The sequence below is a fragment of the Ranitomeya variabilis genome, chromosome 2, assembly GCF_051348905.1.
Source record: "Ranitomeya variabilis isolate aRanVar5 chromosome 2, aRanVar5.hap1, whole genome shotgun sequence".
NCBI lineage: Eukaryota > Metazoa > Chordata > Amphibia > Anura > Dendrobatidae > Ranitomeya > Ranitomeya variabilis.
The window spans coordinates 642,364,041-642,391,057 of NC_135233.1; the positions used below are offsets into that span (position 1 = coordinate 642,364,041).

At 45.6% G+C, this 27,017-nt stretch overlaps 1 protein-coding gene across 2 annotated transcripts in view; it reads right to left on the reverse strand.

The window, feature by feature from the left end:
* TOMM20 (translocase of outer mitochondrial membrane 20) overlaps positions 1–26,553 on the reverse strand; it is a 41,022-nt gene extending 14,469 nt beyond the window's left edge. Inside the window, exons 1-3 of one of the 2 annotated variants that reach the window (XM_077289123.1) lie at positions 26,238–26,553; positions 15,254–15,300; positions 3,015–3,096 (exon numbers count right to left, since the gene is read on the reverse strand). In XM_077289123.1, coding sequence (XP_077145238.1) covers positions 3,015–3,096; positions 15,254–15,300; positions 26,238–26,364 — 256 coding nt within the window. In that variant the 5' untranslated portion in view covers positions 26,365–26,553. Of the gene's footprint in view, positions 1–3,014; positions 3,097–15,247; positions 15,301–26,237 lie in introns of both variants that reach the window. The other variant, XM_077289122.1, reaches the window with a different exon arrangement.
* Positions 26,554–27,017: the final 464 nt, after the last annotated feature.

Below are 27,017 nucleotides of genomic sequence, written 5' to 3' on the forward strand. Positions count from 1 at the left end.
CGCTGGCGAAAACGCTACAGAAGATCAGGACGGACCGAGTTACCACAATCCTAATCGCACCACTATGGCCCGGCAGGAGCTGGTACAGCGACCTACTGGATATGGCCCTAGAAGGTCCCTGGCTTCTACCTCAGAAAGTCGACCTCCTTCACCAGGGTCCCCTACTACATCCGGATCTACACAAACTGAGCCTGGCGGCATGGTTACAAGGCCAAAATCTTAAAAGCCAGAGGTCTCTCGGATAAAGTAATCCAGACCCTCCAAAATAGCAAAAAGCCACCAATGCCATCTACGCCAAGGTCTGGAAAAGATTTACATCCTGGCACCTCCCAGAATCCCCAGACCCCTTTTCATCCCAATATTGCACAGGTCTTAGATTTCTTACAGAAGGGATTAGAAATGGGCCTTACTCCTAGCACGCTCAAGGTGCAAGCATCAGCCCTTAGCAGCTTTTTTGATAGGGACTTAGCCGGCCACCGCTGGATCAACGCTTTATGATTTCAGCATCCAGGATGCGTCCCAGACTCCGTAGCAAAGTCCCACCCTGGGACCTCAACATCGTTCTCAAAGGTCTAATTCAAAATCCATTTGAACCCCTGGATTCAAGGACTATAAAAAAACCTAACCCCCAATACAGTCTTTTTTAGTCGCCATCACTATGGCTAGACGCATAGGGGAGTTGCAGGCACTGTCGATACAGGAACCTTATCTCATATTCACTACGGACAGCATTATACTGAAACTAGATCAGTCTTTTCTTCCTAAAGTGGTCTCGGATTTCCACAGGGACCAGGATATTGTGCTGCCCTCATTCTGTCCAAACCCCTCCAACCCTAAGGAAGAGACCTTTCACACCCTTGATGTCCGAAGGGTGGTTCTACATTACTTACAACAGACTGAAGCCTGGCGAATCGATCAAAATGTATTCATACAGTTTTCAGGCCGGAACGAAGGCAAGAAAGCGGCAAAAAATACGATCGCAAATTCTATCAAGCACTCTATTTGCCTGGCTTATTCATCACAGAAACTTGATCCACCAGCTTCTCTGAAGGCACATTCTACCCGGGCGATGGCAACATCATGGGCAGAGAGGGGGAATGCTTCATCAGAGCAGATCTGCAGAGCAGCCACCTGGTTGTCCATCCACACGTTCACCAGACATTACAGGCTAAATTTCAATAGGAATTTAACATTTGGCAGACGGGTTCTGCAGGCTGTGGTCCCTCCCTGGAGAAATTAGCTGTTGGTATTATTCCGAAGTGGCTGTTGTGGAAGGTGACTAGAGAAAACAGAATTAGGCTTACCGGTAATTCGGTTTCTAGGAACCTTCCACGACAGCACTAATTTCCCTCCCTATTTGATATTTTTCTTATTGGATGATTCCTGCATTTTTCATGGTAATTATACATGCTAGTGTCCAGGAAAACACTGGTGGTTGCAGGAAGGGGAGGGGTATTTAACCTCTTTGTGTTCCTGTCCCCTATTAGGGCGGGGAAGACAACCTCCGAAGTGGCTGTCGTGGAAGGTTCCTAGAAACCGAATTACCGGTAAGCCTAATTCTATTATTCATCCCCTTTCCTTTCTGTCTATTTATATGTATCCCCTTTGTTTTTTTTAGTCTGTAATTATTGTGAAACACAAAATTTCTTATATACCGTATTTTTCGGATTATAAGACGCACTTTTTCCCCCTGTAATCTGGGGCGAAAAATGGGGGTACGTCTTATAATGCGGATATACCTTACCGGAAGCAGTGGTGCAGGGTCCCGGCTGGAGGATGAAAGAGTAGAGCGTTGCTGCAGGTCGAAGGCTGGGATGAGGGGGTGTTCGGATGTGCGGTGCACCGCTGTCTGTGTCTCTGGTGCTGCTACGGGTGTCTCCGATGCGGCAGGGGCTCTGCCAACATTTTGTGAAAGGTCAGAGCCCCCCCGCAGTTCCATGGTTTCCTGTGCAGTGGATTCCAGGAAAATGGCTGCCGGGGGCGGCACATGCGCAGATGGAGATTTTGGCACCAAGATCTCAGGAGATGAGGTATGCAGCAACGCTGCACTTTTGCCTCCTCCAGCAGCGACCCTGGGACCCCGCTTCACCGCAGCCACAACCCCTGGTAAGCAATAAAACGCATGGATTATAAGAAGCACCATTTTATTTTTTTTATTTTTCCCCTATTTTTCTCCTTAAAATTTGGGGTGCGTCTTCTTCTAATCCGGAGCGTCTTCTAATCCACAAAATACGGTATATGTTACATCTATGTCACAAAGCTGATTTATTTTGTTTTCATTGCAATCTGTTAATATTTATTCCTTTTTACAAGTCTGTTCTTTGTTGAATATGAGAACATTTGAATAAAAAATTGCAATTATAAAAAAAAAAAAAAAAAAAAAAAAAAAGGGCTGGGGCTATACTCCACACTGATGAGGGGCAAATACCCCGAAACAGCTGTCTGTGGATGGATACCATGTTTTGGCATAGGTGGTTTTCCTTTCTTGGATGCTGCCCTTCCCGTGGTTGTTCCTTCCCGGTGAAAGACCTGGCTATTCATTGCTTGCATTGAGAAACACGTGATGGTGTCTCCGCGGCTTTTCTACATGCATGGGGCCATACAGAGACATTTATCAAGCAACAGATCAGGTATTAAGGTTTATAAAATAACAGTCTAGTTTTTATTAAATGACATAACAACCCCGCCCCCCAAAAGGAAAAAAAAAAATCAAAAAAAAAAAAAAAATCGCTGTATGCCACTACCAAATCGCAGTATAATGAAATAGGGTGGCATTGCGACCAGGAAGGTGCAGCAACTGTGGCAAGAAAGTCACAAAATATCAGAAGGGTCCATTCTAGTTACGATACCTTGCAGGTCGCAATGTGACCAAATTCACATGCATTATGCTGCAATGTTGTAGCGGCATACACTGATCTTTAGCTGCGCAACCAGCATCGCAACCACAGTTGCTGAGTAGCCCCAGCCCAACTAATAAAATGAAAAATAAATGTGACCAATATAAAAATTACAACCTTGTGCAAGTAACTCCTCCCCAAGCTGAATTTCTTCCAAGAAAAACTTCTGAACAGCCTCGGCATCTTTAAGATCAGGCAGCTAAGAGAAAAATACAAACCATAAAACAGCCATCGTAGCTATTAGGAATTTAGCCTTAAACTTTCTCACACTTCAGGCAATAAAAAAAAAAAAAAAAATACAAAATGTCTACGTATCAACTAAATGAACAATTATAATAGAATAATCATCAACATTATGAAGAAATTAAGGCTATGTTCTTGTGTTCAATTACATTTTTCAAAGTATGTGTGGCAGAAACTGTTCTAATTTTTATTTAAAAAAAAAAAAAAAAAAAACACATGGAAATAAGCGACTTTATAATATATCTCCGCAAAATCTCTCTTTCGCCTACTGGTCTGAAAATGTATTCCAAAAAGTCTTAATTCATGGGCGAGATCCGTATTCAGTGAAGACAGAATGTTTCATTACTGAGATAGGAGATGGCTGGTGCTACTGATAAGAGTTTATGTACATAAACTCCCCCTTTCTTAAGCTCAGTAATTAAACATTCTGTCTTCTCTGAATACAGATTTTACTTGTGAATTGAGAATGACTGGTCAGTCCAGGAGGGGAAAGATGCAGATTTCTCTGATAAAATAAGAAACTTTGTAATATACAGGTGCTTCTCACAAAATTAGAATATCATCAAAAAGTTACATTTCAGTAAGACAAGTATTTATTTCTGTTAATGTTGAGGATTAAGGTTTACAACCAATGAAAACCCAAAGGTCATTAACTCAGCAAATTAGAATAATTAAAAAAAAGACGTCTGCATAGGCTTCCTAAGCGTTAAAAAGGTCCCTTAGTCTGTTTCAGTAGGCTCCACAATCATGGGGAAGACTGCTGACTTGACAGATGTTCAGAAGGCAGTCATTGACACACTCCACCAGGAGGGCAAGCCACAAAACATCAGTGCTAAAGAAGTTGGTTGTTCACAAAGTGCTGTATCCAAGCATATTAATGGAAAGTTGAGTGGAAGGAAAACGTGTGGTAGAAAAAGGAGCACCTTGCAAGGATGGTCAAGAAAAAGCCATTCAAAAATTTGGGGGAGATTCACAAGAAGTGGACTGCAGCTGGAGTCATTGCTTCAAGAGCCACCACACGCAGACGTATCCAGGACATGGGCTACAATTGTCACATTCCTTATGTCAAGCCACTCATGACCAATAGACAACGCCAGAAGCGTCTTACCTGGGCCAAGGAGAAGAAGAACTAGACTGTTGCTCAGTGGTCCGAGGTGTTGTTTTCAGATGAAGGTAAATTTTGCATTTCATTTGGAAATCAAGGTCCCAGAGCCTGGAGGAAGAATGGAGAGGCATACATTCCAAGCTGCTTGAGGTCTAGTGTGAAGTTTCCACAATCACTGATGGTTTGGGGAGCCATGTCATCTGCTGATGTAGGTCCATTGTGTTTTATCAAGACCAAAGTCACCACAGCTGTCTACCAGGAAATTTTAGAGGACTTCATGCTTCCTTGTCCCGAAAAGCTTTTCGGGGATGGAAAAGTCATTATCCAGCAGGACTTGGCACCAGCACACACTGTCAAAAGTACCAATACCTGGTTTAAAAACAACAGTATCACTGTGCTTGATTGGCCAGCAAACTCGCCTGACCTTAACTCCATAGACAATCTATGGAGTATTGTCAAGAGGAAGAGGATAGACACCATACCCAACAATGCAGATGAGCTGAAGGCTGCCATCAAGGCAACCTGGGCTTCCACAACACCTCAGCAGTGCCACAGGTTGATCGCCCTCATGCCACGCCACATTGATGCAGTAACTGATGCAAAAGGAGACCCGACCAAGTATTGAGTGCATTTACTGAACATACACTGCTCAAAAAATAAAGGGAACACTTAAACCAACAGAATATAAATCCAAGTAAATCAAACTTCTTTGAAATCAAACTATCCACTTAGGAAGCAACACTGTTTGACAATCAATTTCACATGCTGTACTGCAAATGGAATAGACAACAGATGGAAATTATTGGCAATTATCAAGACACACTCAATAAAGGAGTGGTTCTGCAGGTGGGGACCACAGACCACATCTCAGTACCAATGCTTTCTGGCTGATGTTTCGGTCACTTTTGAATGTTGGTTGTACTTTCACAGTCGTGGTACCATGAGATGGACTCTACAACCCACACAAGTGACTCAGGTAGTGCAGCTTATTCAGGATGGCACATCAATGCATGCTGTGGCAAGAAGGTTTGCAGTGTGTCAGGGAAGTGTCCAGAGGCGCTACCAGGAGACCGGCCAGTACATCAGATGTGGATGGGGCTGTAGGAGGGCAACAACCCAGCAACAGGACCACTACTTCAGCCTTTGTGCAAGGAGGAAAAGGAGGAGCACTGCCAGAGCCCAGCAAAATGACCTCCAGCATGCCACAAATGTGCATGTGTCTGCACAAAAGGTTAGAAACCGACTCCATGAGAATGGTCTGAGTGACCGATGTCCACAGATATGGCTTGTGCTCACAGCCAAACAGTGCAGGACGCTTGGCATTTGCCACAGAACACCAGGATTGGCAAATTCACCACTGGCGCCCTGTGCTCTTCACAGATGAAAGCAGGTTCACACTGAGCACATGTGACAGTTTGGAGACGCCATAGAGAGCGATCTGCCTGCAACATCCTTCAGCATGACCAGTTTGGCAGTGGGTGAGTAGTGGTGTGGGGTGGCATTTCTATGGAGGGCCGCAGAGCCTTCCATGTGCTCGGCAGAGATAGCCTGACTGCCATTAGGTATCGAGATGAGATCCTCACACCCCTTGTGAGACCATATGCTGGTGTGGTTGGCCCTGGGTCCTCCTAATGCAGGACAATGCCAGACCTCATGTGGCTGGAGTGTGTCAGCAGTTCCTGCAAGATGAAGGCATTGAAGCTATGGACTGGCCCGCCCGTTCCCCAGACCTGAATCCGATTGAACACCTCTGGGACATCATGTCTCGCACCATCCACCAACGTCACATTGCACCACAGACTGTCCAGGAGTTGGTGGAGGCTTTAGTCTAGGTCTGGGAGTGGATCCATCAGGAGACCATCCTCTGCCTCATCAGGAGCATGCCCAGGCGTTTTAGGGAGGTCATACAGGCACGTGGAGGCCACACACACTACTGAGCATCATTTCCTTGTCTTGAGGCATTTCCACTGAAGTTGGAGGAGCCTATAACTTCATTTTCCACTTTGTGCATCATTCCAACTCCAGACCTCCGTGGGATATTAGTTATTTACGTTGATCATTTTTAGGTTTTATTGTTCTCAACACATTCCACTATATAATGAATAAAGATTTACAACTGGAATATTTCATTCAGTGATATCTAGGATGTGGGATTTTAGTGTTCCCTTTATTTTTTTGAGTAGTGTATATTTCAGTAGGCTAACATTTCAGATTTTTAAAGTCATTTTTCAAACTGGTGTTAAACAATTTACTATTTTTTTAACTATAATTTACTGAAATAACGACTTTTGGGTTTTCATTGGCTTTAAGCCATAATCCTCAACATTAACAGAAATAAACACTTGAAATAGTCACTCTGTTTGTAATGACTATGTAATATACTAGTTTCACTTTTTGTATTGAAGAACTGAAACCGAATGCACTTTTTGAGGATATTCTAATTTTGTGAGAAGCACCTGTATCTTAACATGTGTTCTTCATTTATCAAATATCCAAGTTTAAAGTTGTAAACCTTTTTATCTGCTGTGGATGTGCCAGCAGACTTAAAAGATAAACATTCCAAACTATTTGCAACAGGGGTAGTGCACACAGTCCGCCAGGTTCTCTAAGGCTTTGTACACACTGAGTATTTGCTTGCAAAAATATTTAGAATTGAGAGTCCTCAGTGGTTGATACCTTTTAATGGCTAACTGAAAAGATGGTAACAAATTGCAAGCTTTCGAGGCTACATACGTCTCTTCATCAGGCAAAGACTAAAACAAATTCTGAAGAATCACATATTTATGCACAACACAGTATAGAAAAAAAAAAAAAAAGGGAGAGGGGAAAAAAACCATGGATAAGCCAGGTGACATGAAGCAGAATTACCATGGGTGATGAACAGTTACGTCCATAAATATTGGGCCAATTCTTAGATAAGGATTGAGGTCGCCTCAGAAAGACCTTTTTGAATCAGGGCTACCATCCAAGAACAATTGAAAATCAGATCACAAGAGCCACCAGAATATCAAGGAATCACCTGCTACATTACAAAACTAAAGAAGAAAATAACCGGGTACCTCTAGTAGTTACCTACAATCCAAATCTGGAGGCGCTAAGGGGAGCTGCACGGAAATTACAACCTTTACTGCAAAAAGATGCCCGACTACAAGCAATTTTTCCAGACCCCCCACTACTGTGTTTTAGGCAGCCCCCAAATCTAAGAAGCATCATTGTCAAGAGCTCCCTGTCTTCTCCAACAGCTGCAGGTACCTTTCCTTGCAACCAGAAAAAAATGTAAAACCTGTCCATTTATAATGACCACGGACAAGATAAAGATCCACAATTCACATCAGGACTACAAGATACCAGGTACCTTCAGCTGCGTCACTTCTAATGTGGTGTACCTAATTATTTGTACTAAATGTCCAACTGGGGGTCTGTATGAGGGGGAGACAGGGCAGAAACTGAGAGCAAGGATGAACGCTCACCGCCATACAATAAGAGAAAAAAGAATGGATATACCTGTGGCAATACATTTCTGTCTCCCAAATCATAACATTATGGACATGAAATTACTTGTATTAAAGGGTAACTTCAAATCGCAGAAAGACAGGAGAGTCTGGGAATATAAACTGATGACGACCTTTGACACTCTAAATGCAGGAATGAATGTGTCACACGGATTTATGTCTTTTTACATCAACTAATGAACTTGCCCATCATACCATGTGGGGTCATCACAACAGAACCAGACCCTAATCACAGGACAATAAAACAATCCTTATCTAAGAATTGGCCCAATATTTATGGACGCAATTGTTTATCACCCATGGCAATTCTGCTTCATGTCACCTGGCTTATCCATGGTTTTTTTCCCCTCTCCCTTTTTTTTTTTTTTCTATACTATGTTGTGCATAAATATGTGATTCTTCAGAATTTGTTTTAGTCTTTGCCTGATGAAGAGACGTATGTAGTCTCGAAAGCTTGCAATTTGTTACCATCTTTTCAGTTAGCCATTAAAAGGTAGCAACCACTGAGGACTCTCAATTCTAAATATTTTTCTATCTACTGGCTAACATAATACCAAGATATATTTCTTTCCTGTATTTGCTTGCAGACATTTCTGAAAAGGTTTCTGCATCTCTTGGCAGCAAAAACGCTGTGGCAAAAATGCACCTTTTGCCACCTTTTTTGGTGAGTTTTTGTACAGTAATGAAGGCTTTTTTGAGCTAAATAAATATATAAAAAAAATGTTTTGTGATGTAATTTCTTGGTTTAACACCTTTTCATTCTGATGCAGTAGCATCAGGGCAATGGCAGGATCCCTTCCTGCTGTCAAGAGGCTCCGAAGCCGATACCACACTGGGCGGGGTTCCCTCAGCCTGTCGGTGGAGCAGGCAAGAGCTCCCGATGATGCCGCTTCCCTCTCCCGAGGACTCCCGGCTCCACGCTGTCGCCGGCTGACTTCTGGTTGCACAGATAAGCGTGCATTCCATCATAGAATGCATTTCCGGACGGGGACGCCTTTTGATGGTGCACACTTCCGGTTTAGAAGGGCACTTCCGATCGAGGCAATGCAGAGTGCGTTCCAACCAGGAACGCATGGAAGGTCTGTGGAGGTAATCTGAAGGCTACCTAGACAAGGTTAGACCCTATAAAAGGGTGCTGACAGAATTGTGTCGTGTGCACAGTCTGAACCATGGAGGTTAATCCACCCCACTGAGAAGCACCAGCAGAGCAGTCCTTGGCCAGCATGAGTAAAGGCCCAGTCTCACATAGCGAGATCGCTAGCGAGATCGCTGCTGAGTCACTAGTTTTGTGACGCAACAGCGACCTCAGTAGCGATCTCGCTATGTGTGACACGTACCAGCGATCAGGCCCCTGCTGTGAGATCGCTGGTCGTGTCGGAATGGCCTGGACCTTTTTTGGTCGTTGAGGTCCCGCTGACATCGCTGAATCGGTGTGTGTGACACCGATCCAGCGATGTCTTCACTGGTAACCAGGGTAAACATCGGGTTACTAAGCGCAGGGCCGCGCTTAGTAACCCGATGTTTACCCTGGTTACCAGCGTAAATGTAAAAAAAAAACCAAACAGTACATACTCACCATCTGATGTCCGTCAGGTCCCTTGCCGTCTGCTTCCTGCTCTGACTGAGTGCCGGCCGTACAGTGAGAGCAGAGCACAGCAGTGACGTCACCGCTGCGCTCTGCTCTCACTGTACGGCGGCACTCAGTCAGAGCAGGAAGTAGACGGCAAGGGACCTGACGGACACCGAAAGGCGAGTATGTACTGTTTGGTTTTTTTTGGTAACCAGGGTAAACATCGGGTTACTAAGCGCGGCCCTGCGCTTAGTAACCCAATGTTTACCCTGATTACCCGGGTGCTGCAGGGGGACTTCGGCATCGTTGAAGACAGTTTCAACGATGCCGAAGTCGTTCCCCTGATCGTTGGTCGCTGGAGAGAGCGGTCTGTGTGACAGCTCCCCAGCGACCACACAACGACTTACCAACGATCACGGCCAGGTCGTATCGCTGGTCGTGATCGTTGGTAAATCGCTATGTGAGACGGGGCCTTAACCCCATAGCGCCTGCCTCACCAAATACAAATCCATGGTGGCCATGCAGAGTGAATGCAAAAATGTTCCCCGCTTCATATTAGGATAAAGGGACTCCCTTAAGATAAAGTTCCTCTTCCCAGAAGAGAATGAGGAGATGCCCGACAAGCAACACAAAGCTAGGAGAAAACAGTTATGTACCGAGTGTGTTGCAAAATTTCAGAAAGAACAACAAGCGTTCTCAACAGATATGCGGGCTATAACTAGGGAAGAGGTCCAGAGCATGGTTTCCAATCTCATCCCGCCACAGCCAGACCCAGGCACTTCCAGTCACAAAAGGGCCAGGTGGGAGATGGAGAAGTCCTCAGAGGAAGCGTACCAGTACTCTTTTTATGAGGAGGAGGGAGAAAAAGATTTTTTCCCAGAGGCCGTCAGAGGAGAGGAAGAAGTACTTTTTCTCATTCGAAAATATGGATGACCTATTGAATGCTGTGAGAGTTACTATAGCTGTAAATCATGCAGCAGCATCAACAAATACTAAATCTCCGAACAGTCACAAATACTTGGAGACCACCGGAGCGTGTTCGGGAAAACCAGAGCAAGGAGTATATTCGCTCATCGCTATCTAAGACGCATACTATCATGTTTCAGTTCACCAAAACCACTGCCAATATTTGAGGTTTGCATTAGATCATCAGGGATCAGACCCCCATTTCCAGTTTATGTGCCTTCCATTCGGCCTATGCTCAGCCCCTCGCATCTTTACAAAGATAATGACGGAGGTAGCAGCTTTTCTGAGAAGGAAAGGAGTTATCGTGGTCCCATACCTAGACAACAACCTGCTAGTAGCAGACTCAGCGATCCTCCTCAATCAGCAGCTGGCCCAGAATATCAACATTCTAGAGGGCCTGGGTTGGCAAGCAAACTGGGAAAAGTCAGACCTACACCCTAGTACTCAGAAGGTGTTTCTAGGCGTCCTCCTTGATTCCCATTGCAGGATAACTTCTCTGCCCCAGGCAAAACAAGAAGAGATCAGAAGCAGGATCCAAGCATTGCAGAGGAAGAGGACAGTCTCCATCAGATATGTCATAGGGATCCTAGGCCTGATGACATCCTGCATTCCAAGCGCACGATAGAGTCAGGCTCATTCAAGACGGATTCAAGGTTCGGTACTTAAGGTCTGGAACAGACATCACTCGGGTCTAGACAGAAAATTGGAAATCCCGGCCAATCTAAAAAGTTCCCTATCTTGGTGGACATCCGGGAACAATCTCAAAAGAGGAGCACCTTGGATCCTTTCTCCCTGCATCCATATTACCACTGACATAAGTTTGAAAGGATGGGGCGCAGAGGTGGAGGGTCGATACCTGCAGGGTACATGGTGCCGGGAGGACCAGAGAAGATCTTCCAACTACAGAGACCTAAAGGCAGTATGAGAGACTCTGCAGCGTTGTCAGGATACGGTCAGAGGTAGTCATGTGAAGGTTCTTTCGGACAACATCACAGCGGTCTCCTTTCTGCGGCACCAAGGAGGTCCGAGAGGCCATCTCCTACAGACCTTAGCAGAACATATATTTCAGTGAGCAGAAAGGAACTTGTTGTCTATCTCGGCAGTGAACTTGAAAGACTCCAAAAATATAACACCAGATTTTCTCAGCAGGGAAAAACTATGGTCCTCCGAGTGGGAATTGAACCTAGAAGTGTTTCACCAGCTGACCCGGAGATAGGGGATGCAGCATATTGACCTGTTTGCAACCCAGAAAAATGCAAAGCTGGCAAGGTTCTTCTCCATAGACAAGGGACAACCCCCTTTCACCCTTATTCCAAGAGTTCTGAGGAAAATCAAGGAAGAACAAGCCACAGTGTTATTGGTAGCCCCCTTCTGGCTCAAGAGGAGTTGGTTTCCAGTGTTAAGCCACATGGGATTAGAAGATGAGGTTCCCCTTCCAGACAGATGCGAACTGCTCTCCCAGCGTCCCCTTTGGCACCAAGATTCTCGCCTTCTACACCTGACAGCCTGGAAAATCCTAAACTCCAAGGTGTTATCAGACAAGGTGATAACTACCATGCAGGCAAGTAGGAAACCAGTGACATCAGCGATCTATTCCAAGATATGGAAAAGATTATTTTTGTACGTGAGGGAATCTACTTCGGTCGCAGCCAGTCCAGACATTCCCAGAATACTGGAGTTCCTCCAGAAAAGATTTGAGATGGGCCTGCAGCCTGGCACACTAAGGTACAGATTTCTGCCCTTAACCCCTTTAAGGACTTCCCTTTAGCAGACCAACCATGGCTTGCAAGGTTCAATCGAGCCATTACTAGGTTGAGGTCCACAGTCAGAGAGACCATTGCACCATGGGACCTAAACCTGGCGCTGGGTACACTAAGCAGATATCCCTTTGAGCCCCAGGAGGAATCCAGCATCAACTTTCTCTCCATGAAGACTGAATTCCTGGTTGCAATAATCTCAGCAAAATGTTTGACAGTGCCTGGATTTCACTCAATCAGGGATCCCCATTTACAGATCCTAGAGGATCGCTTAATATTTAAGCTCGACCTGTCCTTTTTGTTGAGACATATTTGAGCCAGGAAATTGTTATTCCATCTTTTTGTTATCTCCCAAAAAACAAGAAAGAGAGGCGGTTTCACATATTGCACGTAAGAAGGGCAGTGATGCGCTATGAAGAAGTCACAGCTCCTTGGAGGCAGGACTCAAACTTATGCATACAATATGCAGGAAAGAATAAGGGCAAAAAAGCCTCTAAGTCAACTTTATCTAGGTGGATAACAGCAACCATATCGTTAGCATGAGTCAGAGAAAAAGATCCCCTGCTTAAAATTAAAGCACACTCCACAAGGGTGATTTCTGTATCTTGGGCCTAAAGAACAGGGCTCCATAGACTAAATCTGTAGGGCCGAAACTTGGATTAATATAACGATCTTTTGTAAGAACTACAAGCTAGAAGTGATGTCAGGTCAGCAATTAGCTTACGGACGAAAGGTCCTGCAGGCAGTGGTTCCGCCCTAGAATGCCATTTGTTTGGTATTTCTCCTGTCGTGCTGTCATGAGGGACGTCCTGTGGAAAAGAGGAATTAGACCTACAGGTAATTGTATTTCCAGTAGTCCATCATGACAGCACCATTACATTAAATCCCCTGAATTCTAAAGCTGATGCGACGTTAACATTTGTATGTAGGAATTCAATAAAATAGAGTTGCATCCATCCTGGTGTATTGATTGATAAAAGACTAGTGATGAGTGAGTATACTCGTTGCTTGGGTTTTCCCGAGCATGCTCGGGAGGTCTCTGAGTATTTGTGACTACTCAGATTTAGTTTTCCTTGCATCAGCTGCATGATTTACATGCCTCAGCTGCTAGCCAGCCTGAGTACATGTGGGGGTCGCCTTCTTGCTAGGGAATCCCCACATGTAATCAAGCTGTCTAATAGCCACAAATCATGCAGCTGCGGCAAGGAAAACAATCTCCGAGCAGTCACAAATGCTCCGATGACCACCCGAGCGTGCTCGGGAAAACCCGAGCAATGAGTGTGTTAGCTCATCACTATAAAAGACACTGGGGGTGAGGCAGAAGGGGGGGGGGCTTTTAATCTCTTGTTTGTTTCTTGTCCCTAGAGGATGAATAGGACTAACCTCTTGTCGTGCTGTCATGATGCACTCCTGGAAGTAAAAATTACCAGGTCCAATTCCTATTTTTTTTATTTTTAATTTGAATATGTACTTAATTATTTTCAATGCTTTATTTATTTTAAGTTTGAACACAGGCGGCAGCTGACGAGAGACTACTTCTCCCATAAGCGGCACTGGCTATCACTTATCAGTGACAGCAGATGCAGCCTTTTGGAAGTAGTTGTCTCATCAGTCGACACCTGCAGTAAGCTTTTTTACCGCGAGTCACAGTCACAGCTGTGGGGTCACACTAACATCTGACACAGGTATGGTTTTCTGGAGTAACGTTCCCGACGATCAGAAGTGCCGTGTCGGCGTTTGCCTATGCTGTCACAAACAGATGTCAGAGTGGGAAACACCACTGCATATTTGTAAAAACGCAGCAAATCCACCATTATTTTTATACCTGCGTTTTTGCTGTGGATTTGACTGACTAAATGTCAAAGTCAATGGGTGAAAAACACTAAAAATCCGCAGAAAGTTGACATGCTGCAGAAAAAAAAAACCAAAAAAAAAAAAACACACACTGGAAATACTAGAGGGGAAAGTGCAGCAAAAACACACCATGTGCACACAGCCTACATCACAGCTAGCTGAAATTGTCAAACAATATGGAATAGATGAAACAGGACGGTTTATATTACCGTAATTTTCAAAGACACAAAGTATAAAAATGTAGCTTTATAATTTCTTTGCAATGGCTGTATAATCCTGATATTAAGGTAAGCACTTTCATGAAAGAATATACAGGCATTCAGGCAATGATTTTTAGAGTAAGTACACCAACTTAGTAGTAACTGACAGCAAGAAATCATCTTGAAAACGATGAGAGTATTGAAATACAATGAATACTAAAAAAATAGTCTACTTTGTCATCGCACAATGTAAAGGTGCTATTTATTCAAAAACCTCATTGGGTCTAACATTGACTGTATTTTCAGATGAGACACTCTCTCCAAATTTGGGGGGCAAAATGAGGGTGTGTCTTAGAATCCAAATATAGCTAATGGGTGGGGGGCTAGAGTGTGGTCTCATGAGGCAGGGTTGCTGCTGCAGGAAGCTGGCGGCGGCAGGAGGAGTAAAGCGATGTTGCGGTCTCTGGGCTGGGAGGGAAGGGGGGGGGTGTTCGGCGGTGCAAGGCTGCGGCGGGCCCCAGGCTTTCACAAAATGTCAGTATAGTCCCATTGTTTTCACTGCGGTGGACTTCGGAAAGAGGGCCCCAAAGTCAGTGGATGCGTAGATTGAGATCTCAGGAGCCAAGAACTTGTAATCCCCCCGAGATCTTAATCTGCGCGAGTGCTGCCGGAGGCACCCAATTTCCCTTACAGTCCACCACAGTGAAAACAATGGTAAGTACAAGGACTACACTGACATTTTGTGAAAGCCTGAGGCATGCTGCAGCCTCACACCGCCTCATACTCCATCCTCCTAGCCCGGGTCCCGCAACATCGCTTTACTCCTCCCGCCACCGACAGCTTCCTGCAGTAGTGATCCTGTCTCCTGGGACAATGCTCCACCGCAGCCACCCCCCCTCATCCCCAGTAAGCTTCAGTAAAAGTGGACTATAAGAGACGCACCACCATTTTATTAAAGAAAATATTTTCCTCCCCAAAATTTGGGATGCGTCTTATGGTCCAATGCATCTTATAGTCCACAAAATACGGTGTTTGTTAATGCAATGGTGTTCATGCAGTTTGAATTGTGAAATCTGGCGATACATCCACTTTAAAAAAAGAAAAAGGTATATAAAAGTAAATAAATAAAAATGAAAAACTAACTTTTACCCTTGACTGTCCAGCCCTCTCTTTAGCAAGTTTCTGTTTTCTTCTCTCTGTAAAAAAAAAAAAAAAAAGCAAAGCTGAATACTTTACACAAAACGTTATGTGGGAAGTAGGGTTGAGCGAAACGGGTCGGCAATTTTCAGAAGTCGCCGACTTTTGGCACAGTCGGGTTTCATGAAACCCGACCCGACCCCTGTGTGGGGTCGGCCATGAAGTCGGCGATCTTCTGAATCTGGAATCGGAATTCCGATACCAATTCCCGATATGTTTAAGATATCGGGAATTGGTATCGGAATTCAGATTTAAGTGTAAAATAAAGAATTAAAATAAAAAATATCGCTATACTTACCATCTGATGCGCCCTGGTACTAAGCGGGAACCTTCCTTCCTTAGAATCAGCCTTCCAGGACCTTGCGGTGACGTCGCGGCTTGTGATTGGTCGCGCGGCCGCCCATGTGACCGCTCGCGCGACCAATCACAAGCCGTGACGTCACCGAGGGTCCTGGAAGGGCTGATTCTTAGGAAGGAAGGCTGCCGGAAAGAAGCAGGGCGCGTCCGAGGGTGAGTATATACCTAATAGCAATATTCTCACCCTCGGCTTCTTTCCGGCAGCCTTCCTTCCTAAGAATCAGCCCTTCCAGGACCCTCGGTGACGTCGCGGCTTGTGATTGGTCGCGCGAGCGGTCACATGGGCGGCCGCGCGACCAATCACAAGCCGCGACGTCACCGCAAGGTCCTGGAAGGCTGATTCTAAAGAAGGAAGGTTCCCGCTTAGTACCAGGGCGCATCAGATGGTAAGTATAGCGATATTTTTTATTTTAATTCTTTATTTTACACTTAAATATGGATCGCAGGGCCTGAAGGAGAGTTTTCGCTCCTTCAGACCCTGGGAACCATTGGAAACCCAATGCACTGCATTGGGTTTCGAGTTTCGGCCGACCCCGACTTTTTTATAGGATCGGCCGATTTCACTCGACCCGACTTTTGAAAAAGTCGCGTTTCGTGAAACCCGACCCGATCCTATAAATGTAAAGGTCGCTCAACCCTAGTGGGAAGCAATTTATTTTTTTTTTTAAATGCTCAAAAATGTGTTTTGTAATGGAAAAAAACTTAAATAATATATGCAGTAAAAAATACTCACCTTACTGGTCTTGTTTCTTCACTGCCTGGTCCAGTAATAATGTTCCATCACAGTGACAATTAATAAAGACGTATTTGGGGGTGTGGCCTAGCAGGAGATGTGGGCGGACGTGTGCCGGACCTCTCCTAATGCCCGACAGGTGATCCTGCACTATTAGCGGCGCCGCCGAACGCCGAGTACCTGTGGAAGGAGCTTCTGAGTCCCCGAGGAGCGGAGGGAGCCGGCCGCGCTGTGGGGGAAATCAGCAAAATGACGCGCAGACGGCAGAAAGAGCCCGGGATGGCGGGCAGCACGCGCTCACAAGATGGCGCCGACAGCGCTGCAGAAGAGGCGGCAAAGGCAGATGCTGCCTATCAGAGAAGACTGGAGGTGATCGCCCGGCTGGAGCAGTTTGCCAGGGCGGAACACTCAGAGCGGCTTGTACAAGAAACTGGTGGAAAGGTAACAGGAGAAGAGAGAGACTCAGGGGAGCGGAGGGATGTGAGATCCGGGGCACAGGCAGAGGAGATAGTGAGTGGATCCCCCATAACAAATAGTATGGTAACAGACATGAGGTCTGATCCTTTCAATGCAGTAGCTGAGCAGACCCAGGATAATGCTGCACAAATGGGGTCTGTGAGTGGTGATGGGGCCGGGGAGCCGACCCTGAAAGACATATTTTCTGCAGTGTTGTTTTGCAAGTCCACTTTAACAACCCTAACTGTCCAGGTAGACGATCTGAAGGGGGAGTGGCCTCTTTTCGTTCAGCTATGCACAAAATGGAGGGGAGAGTGGAAATTCTGGAGGAACGTGTGGGAGGTGCAGAAGATCAGATAGCTGAAATGGCAAAAAGAGAGAAAAAATATATCCAGCGCATTGCGGAGTTTAGAGTTTAAAACTGATGATTTGGAGAATCGTTCGCGCAGGAACAATTTGAGAATTATTGGCGTGCCTGAAAAGGCAGAAGGAAATAACCCCACTGACTTTATTGAGACATGGCTGAAAACTAAGGTTGGAGGGGACAGTCTCACAAAACTTTTTGCGGTCGAAAGAGCCCACCGGGTGCCGACCAGACCTTTGCCCCCTGGCTCCGCCCCACGGACCTTTCTAGCCAAAATCCTAAATTACAGAGACCGGGATATTCTGCTAAGAAAAGCCAGCAATATTGAGGAACTAACTATTGACGGCAACCGAATATCTATATACCCTGACTATTCCACAGTTGTACAGAAGCTCAGGATGAAGTTCGGAGAGGCTAAAAGACGCTTGCGTGAACTGGGTCTGGCCTACTCTATGCTGTATCCAGCTAAACTACGTGTGGTGGCCATGGAAAAGGTCCACTTTTTTCAAAATCCTGAGGAGGTGTCTCATTGGCTGGATTTAAATGCGAAACGTATTGGAGCAGAAAAGACCCGTTGAGGAGGATCAGATGTGGACTTCTGGCTATTGCGATGGTTTTGAGGGAGAAGAAAGTTGAATTGTTGGTTGATTCTGAAATATTACTAGAGGAACCTGATGTCTGGTTCCTGTGTGTTAAAGTTGTGTTCGGCGGCGCAACTGTTTCTATATTCTGTTTATATAGGGCGGGGGGAGGAACGACAGTAGGAGAGTGTTAACCTATTGGAGGTTGGTGTCGGCTTTTGAGCCACTGTTGAGACTGCGACAGCACGTTCCCCTTTCTCATACAGAGAGGGAGAAGGAGATTATAAGTTGATTGTTATAAAGTTCTGGGGAGGGAAGTTATTGAGGGAAGGGTAAGGTTTACTTTGTAATGATGAAGGTTGGGGGGGGGAATTCTGGGTAGGGGGGACCAGTTTAGAGGGACAAGGGAGACCAATGGAGGGAAGAGGGGAAATTTTACTATTATGCAAAATGATGGGAGATAGGGTCAAAATTTTGAGCTGGAACGTTAGGGGTCTTTCGATTGATACAAGACGTAAGGCTATATTGCAATATATTTTGAAACAGAGACCCTCGCTGGTGTGCCTTCAAGAGACTCATTTAGTTAAAGAAAAAACCGGTATATTGAATAAGAGATGGGTGAGGAAGGCATACCATGCGACATTCTCGGCTTATGCTAGGGGAGTGTCAATCCTTGTGCATACAAGCGTACCATTCGAGGAGGTAGAGGTGGTAATAGATAATGATGGACAATATGTATTCCTTGTGTGTAGGGTGTTCGCTAGACTGATATGTGTCGTGTCAGTGTATATTCCTCCACCGTACTCGGGGAAAAAATTACAGGAAATCCTCAACATATCTGGTAGGTGGGGAGGAGTCCCATTGCTCATAATTGGAGATGTTAACAATATTATTGATGATCACTGGGATAGGGGGAAACATGCTATATTGAAGAAGGAGGGGAATTTAACAGTGTTCGGCAGTTATTTGAGAGAAGTGGCATGGAAGGACTTGTGGAGGGTGCGTAACACTGATACATTCTGTTTCTCCTGTTATTCGGCGACATATGGCACTTTATCCCGTATTGATATGGCCCTGGGTAATGAAGCAATGGATAGGCTGGTACAGGAGGTGGATTATATGCCCAGAGTAGTGTCGGATCACAGCCCATTGGTAGTATCATTACAAATTGAAGGCCTTGGGGAGATGGCTAAATTGGGGTGGAAGATTAATCCCTTCTGGTTACAAATTCTTGATATGGGAAAGATTGGGGAAGAAAAGGAATTCTTTACATTTAATGATGGTAGTGCAGCGAAACATGTGGTTTGGGACACCATGAAAGCTTATTTGAGGGGAATATTATCCAAAGAGATATCTAGGCATAAAACACAAACAAGGGACGCTGATAAAGTGATATTTGAGGAATTGAGGGCGGCGGAGGCTGCATTGAGTAATTCGCGTACACAGGATAACATGAACCGTATGAGGGCGGCTCAGGAGGAGGTGAACAAATTGCACTTACACAGAGCTGAAAGGAAGAGGGCTTTCCAAAAAGAGGCCTTTTACGCGGAAGGAGAGAAGGTGGGCCACCTGCTATCAGTGATAACATCTGCACAGAGGGATTCGTCACACGTATATGCCTTAGAATTGGAGAGTGGTAATATTGTAACACAGGGGGTCCAAATCTTGGAAGGTTTTAAGGGATTCTATAGCAGATTATATACATCACAAACGGGGCACAGACAGGGAGAAATTGACAGATTTCTTGAAGAGGCAAATTTACCTACCCTAGAAGTTGGGGATAGAGATTGGTTAGATATGCCGCTTACGGTGGAGGAGCTGGAGGGTGCCTTGGGGTCCATGGCGGGGGGGAAGGCTCCGGGGGCTGATGGCATCCCTGTTGAGACCTATAGAACTTTTTCTGAGGAGCTGCTGCCTAAATTGCTGGGGGTATTTGAGGAGTCACTGGAGAGGGGAATATTGCCTACTTCCATGAGGGAGGCCATTATTGTGGTCATTCCTAAGCCCGGAAAAAACCCATGGTTGCCGGAGTCATATAGACCGATATCACTTTTAACAACTGATGTTAAGATTTTGGCCAAGGCCCTGGCGAACAGACTGACCAGGGTGATAGAAAAGGTGGTTCATTCGGACCAATCGGGCTTTATGCCTAATAAATCTACTGCCATCAATTTGAGGAGGCTATTTCTTAATATGCAGATCCCGGCGGAGAATGCTGGTAGGAGGGTAGTGGTTTCCCTCGATGCACATAAGGCCTTCGATAGCATAGAATGGCAATACCTGTGGTCGGTGCTGAGTCGCTGCGGGTTTGGACCAGTTTTTATCTCGTGGGTGAGACTTCTATACTCCTCTCCAGTGGCTAAAATCAGGGTGAATAATGCAGTTTCTGAAGGCTTTCAACTGTTTCGAGGTACGAGGCAGGGGTGTCCGTTGTCCCCGTTGCTGTTTGCTCTGGCTGTGGAGCCTCTGGCAGCGGCTATTAGAGGGTCACAGACAGTAAAGGGGTTTGTATATGGGAAGAGGGAGGAAAAAATTGCTCTATATGCCGACGACATTTTGCTTTTTCTAGAGGGGCCTGGGGAACCTTTAAAAAATGTAATTTCAATAATTGAAGGATTCGGACAAATTTCAGGATTGGTTATTAACTGGGATAAATCAAGTGTTTTGCAGGTGGATAGGGAAGTGGATTGTACGAGGGAGGTGGAGGAAAGTACAGAATTAAGGGTGGTCTCACAATTTAAATATTTAGGGATCCAGGTATACCTCCCTTTGACAAAATTTGAGGAGCTTAATCTTGAGCCACTATTGTCCAAACTACGAGCCAAGGTCTTGGCTTGGAATAAGTTGCATCTGTCTGTAGTGGGTAGAGTAAATCTCCTTAAAATGGTTGTGATGCCACAGGTTTTGTATATTTTGCATAATTCTCCGGTATGGATCCTACTAACCAAATTCCGTAGATTAAGAACATTATTTGGAGAACTGGTATGGGGCGGGAGGAGTCCGAGAATTAGGCAGGAGATATTACAGAGACCGAAAGATGAGGGGGGACTTGCCCTGCCTAATCCTTGGTTATATTTTTTGTCTGCGCAGAGCCAACATCTTAGGGGATGGGGGAAAGGGCTTGAGAGGGGTCAAAGTCATAGCAGTCTGGAATACATTGTTGGTGTTTGGCCCTTATCCCAAGGTCTAGAAGCAGGAATATTTAGGAAATCTGGAACTTGTCTCCACACCATAAATTTAATTCATAAGGTTTGGCAGACGCTTAAACGAATAAGGGGAGTTACGAGATTCACAGAGTTTTCACCTATTTGGGATAACCCCTTTTTTCAAGAATTCAATCAAATGGAAGGAATGGGAGAGTGGAGGGAGAAAGGTATTTGGTTGATAGGTCAGTTGATTCATGAGGGGAACCTTAAATCTTATGATAGGCTGCAGCAGGAATTTCAGTTCCCAGGGTTACAGGTATACCAGTATAGAGGGGTTCAACACGCTTTTCAGGCGCAAAAAAGGAGAGGGCCTATAAAGATTCAGATAGATTTAATGCTGGACTTTATATTAAATAACGGTACAAAGGGGGCAATATCCGGAATATATGGTGATTTACTACACACCTTTCTAATAGATTACCCAATTAAGGCCAGAGAGAAGTGGGAGGCCGAATTGGGGCAAATAGATGACGATAGGTGGGAATCTACACTCACCGGCCACTTTATTAGGTACACCATGATAGTAACGGGTTGGACCCCCTTTTGCCTTCAGAACTGCAATTCTTCGTGGCATAGATTCAACAAGGTGCTGGAAGCATTCCTCAGAGATTTTGGTCCATATTGACATGATGGCATCACACAGTTGCCGCAGATTTGTCGGCTGCACATCCCAAAGATGCTCCATACAAGGCAGGATGGATCCATGCTTTCATGTTGTTTACGCCAAATTCTGACCCTACCATCCGAATGTCGCAGCAGAAATCGAGACTCATCAGACCAAGCAACGTTTTTCCAATCTTCTACTGTCCAATTTCGATGAGCTTGTACAAATTGTAGCCTCAGTTTCCTGTTCTTAGCTGAAAGGAGTGGTACCCGGTGTGGTCTTCTGCTGCTGTAGCCCATCTGCCTCAAAGTTCGACGCACTGTGCGTTCAGAGATGCTCTTAGGCCTACCTTGGTTGTAACGGGTGGCGATTTGAGTCACTGTTGCCTTTCTATCAGCTCGAACCAGTCTGCCCATTCTCCTCTGACCTCTGGCATCAACAAGGCATTTCCGCCCACAGAACTGCCGCTCACTGGATTTTTTTTCTTTTTCGGACCATTCTCTGTAAACCCTAGAGATGGTTGTGCGTGAAAATCCCAGTAGATCAGCAGTTTCTGAAATACTCAGACCAGCCCTTCTGGCACCAACAACCATGCCACGTTCAAAGGCACTCAAATCACCTTTCTTCCCCATACTGATGCTCGGTTTGAACTGCAGGAGATTGTCTTGACCATGTCTACATGCCTAAATGCACTGAGTTGCCGCCATGTGATTGGCTGATTAGAAATTAAGTGTTAACAAGAAGTTGGACAGGTGTACCTAATAAAGTGGCCGGTGAGTGTATATTGGAATACATACCTAGGCTGTCGATGAGTGAACCTGGGAGATTGTCGCAACTGTATGTGGTAAATAGGGCTTATAGGACACCTGATATGCTGTTTAAAGCCGGGTTGAGAGGTGATTCTGGGTGCCCTAGGTGTTCACAGACTCAGGCAGGTATACTGCACATGCTGTGGCTTTGTCCCAGACTATTTGCATACTGGGTTGTGGTGCTGAACCAGATAGCGGTGATATATGGGTGCTCGATTCCCAGGGATCCGGTGGTTTGTGTACTTGGGTATGTGGAGGAAATCATGACCGATGAAACTACTAAAATGGCAATTGCCAGATTATTATTCATTGCACGAAAGGTAATTGCAAGGTATTGGATAAGGGAGGAACCTCCTACTAGACGAGAATTTATTGCGTAGGCGAATCATATTGTCCATCTCGAAAAAAGCATATATAATAAGAGGAATAAGATGGGTTTTTTTTCAAAGGTTATGGCAGCCATGGCTAGATGGGAACGACTGAGAAATTGTGGTAAAATGTTGCTAATAGTGGAATTTGTATGTGATATTTATTCCCTTCTTTTTAGGTGTATTGTATGGTGGGAGTTGGTCTTCCAGAGGGGTGGGGGGGAGGGAGGGGTTGTTTCTTTTAAATCAAAAACACAAATGTACCCTGTTATTTGAATGGATTTTATTGTCTTTCTTATGCATAATAATAATAAAAATATTTGGTTCAAATAAAGACGTATTTGTCAATTATCGCCCCTATATGTCGACACTGGATTCTGCCAGAGCTCCTAGTTGCTAACCGTTACCTCAAATTGAATTTTGTCTTTCTCCATAAGGACATGTGAAAACGTCCCTGTGACTGAACTGCACCTAAAGCGCTGTTTAGTAGGGTTGAGCGAAACAGATCGGTCATTTTCAAAAGTCGCCGACTTTTGGCAAAGTCGGGTTTCGTGAAACCCGACCCCGGCGTGGTATCGGCCACACGGTCGGCGATTTTCACGCCAAAGTTGCGTTTCGTATGACGCTTTCCCCGCCATTTTTTTTCAGCCAATGAAGGAGTGTGTGCAGCGTGATGACATGGGTTCCAGCTCGCTTTGTGCGGCGTCACAAGGGGTAAAAGCGCCATCTTAACGTTTGGGATATAGCGATTCCCTCAGTGAAACACAAATTTTGGGGAGAGGGAGAGGGAAAAAAAATAAAAAATCAATCCCCATTGACTTGCATTGGGTTTCGTGTTTCGGTCGGCCCCCCGACTTTTCACAATAATCGGCTGATTTCACACGATCCGACTTTCGAGACAGTCGGGTTTCACGAAACCCGACTCGATCCTAAAAAAGCAAAAGTCGCTCAACCCTACTGTTTAGCAATCAGAAAGGCTTAAGGTACCGTCACACTAAGCAACTTTGCAACGAGAACGACAACAATCCGTGACGTTGCAGCGTCCTGGATAGCGATCTCGTTGTGTTTGACACGCAGCAGCGATCTGGATCCCGCTGTGCCATCGCTGGTCGGAGCTAGAAGTCCAGAACTTTATTTCGTCGTCAGGTCGGCGTGTATCGTCGTGTTTGACAGCAAAAGCAACGACGCCAGCAATGTTTGACATGGAGCTAACAACCAGCGAGAACGAGAAGTGAGTCGCCGTTACGTCACAGCATCGCTCCTGCATCGTTCTGGAGCTGCTGTGTTTGACGTCTCTACAGCGACCTAAACAGCGACGCTGCAGCGATCTAGTTTAGGTCGGCTCGTTGTCTATATCGCCGCAGCGTCGCTGAGTGTGACGGTACCTTTAGGCTACGTGCACATGTTGTGGAAAGTGGTGCGGATTTTTCCAGATTGATTTTGGTAAATCCGCAGGTAAACCGCACTGCGGATTACCTGCGGAATTACCGTGATTTTTTTAGCGGATTTTGTGCGGATTCCTATTATGGAGCAGGTGTAAACCTGCGGAATCCGCACAAAGAATTGACATGGTGCAGAATAAACAACGCTACGTTTCCACGCGTTTTTTTTTCCGCAGCATGTGCACTGCGGATTTTGTTTTCCATAGATTTACATGGTACTGTAAACTCAGGGAAAACTGCTGTGAATCCACAGCGGCCAATCCGCTGCGGATCCGCAACGTGTGCACATATCCTTAAGGCATACACTGGACACCTAGGGGTGGAAACTAACATTCACTGCAACAATAGGGATGGGGGGGTGGTCGAGTACACACTCCTCATGACTACTATGGATGTATAAACTATGGTGGAAATTTGCTAAGAATGGTCTTTCACATTCCACACATAGGGCTCACGCAGACGAGCACATTAATCGGAAGTGTGCTATATGATTTTTAATCACACAGCACACTGACCCATGTTATTCAATAGTGCTGTTCAGATGAATGATGATTTTTCTCTGTGAAACTGTCCCCAAGAAGAAAAAAAAATCCCTACATGCACTACTTTCTTCCTAGTCTCAGATGAGACTCACCCATTCAAGTCTATGGGTGTTCAAAAATGTTTATTTTTTAAATCAAATAGCACACGGAGGCTCCGGAGCATCAGAGTGGCATCTGATTTTAACAGACACATTTCTATTACAAACCTAGGAAACATTTCATCATATTTCTTAGTGTGGATGTATGAAAACAGATCACACACGGATGTCACAAGTTTGAAAATGAGGGGGAAAAAAAAAAAGGTCAGTTTCCTAGATGAAGTTCTAATGATTTCTTTTACGGTTGTCTGCAGGGACCCTTAGGGTATGTGTCCACGTTCAGGTTTGCTTCAGGCTTTGGTCAGGATTTTATGCAGGTAAAATCCTGACCAAAAATGCACCTGAGGTCACTGGCAGGTCACCTGCGGTGTTCCTGCGTGTTTTGCTCATTGTAGCAACATGCTGCGTTCTGAAAAAACGCAACGCATGTGCGTTTTTGCGCGAAATCCGCATGCGTTTTTTACTGCACAGTGGAGACGGGATTTCATTAAATCCCCTCCACTATGCTGTAACATCTGGACGCTGTGGCTCAGCGCTGCGTCAAAAACGCAGCGTTTCCTGAACGTGGACACATACCCTTAAACAGAAGTCCGCTGGAGAAAGATTTTAACGTGGGACATGGGCTGTCTGTGGACAATCAGTGCTGTAGAAACAGTTGTGGAGTACGTGTCAGAGTCGGTATAAAATGGATCGACTCCAAAAATATATATAACACATTATAGGGGTTCTTCCAGGCTTTTGTTTAGGGAACAAAAGGTTAATGGGGCTGCTTCTAACTTCTAATTGTTTTATATGTCTTGTTCTGAGCTCCTGTAACATCACACAAAACTACAGCAAAAAAAAAAAAAAAAAAAGTCTGGAAAATCCAGACAGCGCAACATTTTTGAGGAAACCCAATTGAAAAATTTTTTATGCTGAAATACATTCACTTACTAAAAATAAATAAAGTTGTCAGCAAAGGTGCGAAACCCCTTAAATGCCATTTCCCTGCAGATCACCTCTATATCTGCAAGTAAATAGATTTGTTGGAGACGGGGGCTATCCACTACTAGACAAGGCCAGCTTATTTCTATTTGAGATGTAATAGTCGCCTCCCACAGCGGTGCCGCTGCAGCCAGACCCGTGGCCACCAGGAACCACTCTGTTATATGGGGCTCTGGAGCGATTAGGCTGGGGATAGCCAGTGGCCCAGCAGCATGCTCATTCACTGGGCCGGACCGAGACACCACCGTGCAGGGACAGCGCGGAGCCACCAGCATTCTCCTGCCCTACCAGTAACATCAGCTCCGAGGATCACACACCGCCCAGCAGCGTCCTCCATTGTGCTGCCAAACAGTAGGCGCCTCACTCTCTACAGCCGCGGCCTGGGCACTTACTCTCCCGCAGTCGGTTCTTGAAATTAGGGTCGCTTCTCCTTTTCCGGTCGAAGTAAATGCAGTAACCTAGGAACAGCGCCCCGCACACCCCCGCCGCTATGGCGCTGGTCTTCCCCACGACCACCATGCTCTCCGGTCACACACGGTAAGTGCCACACAGCACAATGAACACCAGGCGCGGCCGCCTCTGCTTCTCTCCTTCTGCACCCTTGACGCGAAAAGCCCGTCTCCCACAGATGACGTCACTACCCGGCGACGTTCGGGCAAGCACGCGGCGCTCTTCCTGGTCGCAGTGTTTTTTTTTTCATTTTTGTAGAAGCTTTATTACACGTCACGCACCTCATACAGTACAAGGGGGAAACCACGTGACCAAGGCGCTCCGCCTCCCACCGTGTATCTGTATAACCTGAGGAGACGCATCAGTGCTCCCGGCCTCCATTCTCGTTGTCCATGAGAGGTGTGGACAGCAGACATGAGGCAGTGTGCCACTGGGAGGCATGGCAGGCTTGGAGAGCTCCTCTCAGAAGGCTGCCACCATCCAACAAGGTGGCCAGTGTTCTGTCCGCGCTCCCTCCTCAGCTCTGCTCCCAGGCTTTCCTATGACAGCCAGTGGAGCTTGTCCTTAGTGTCCTAAACCGCTGGCACCTGATCCTGTTAGGCCGGGTATGTGCACACGTTGCAGATTTGCCTGTGGAATTTTCTGCCCAGATTCTGCATCGCTTAGCAGAAAACGCAATGAAATCGGCGCAGATTTGATGCGTTTCTTCATTGCGGATTTGT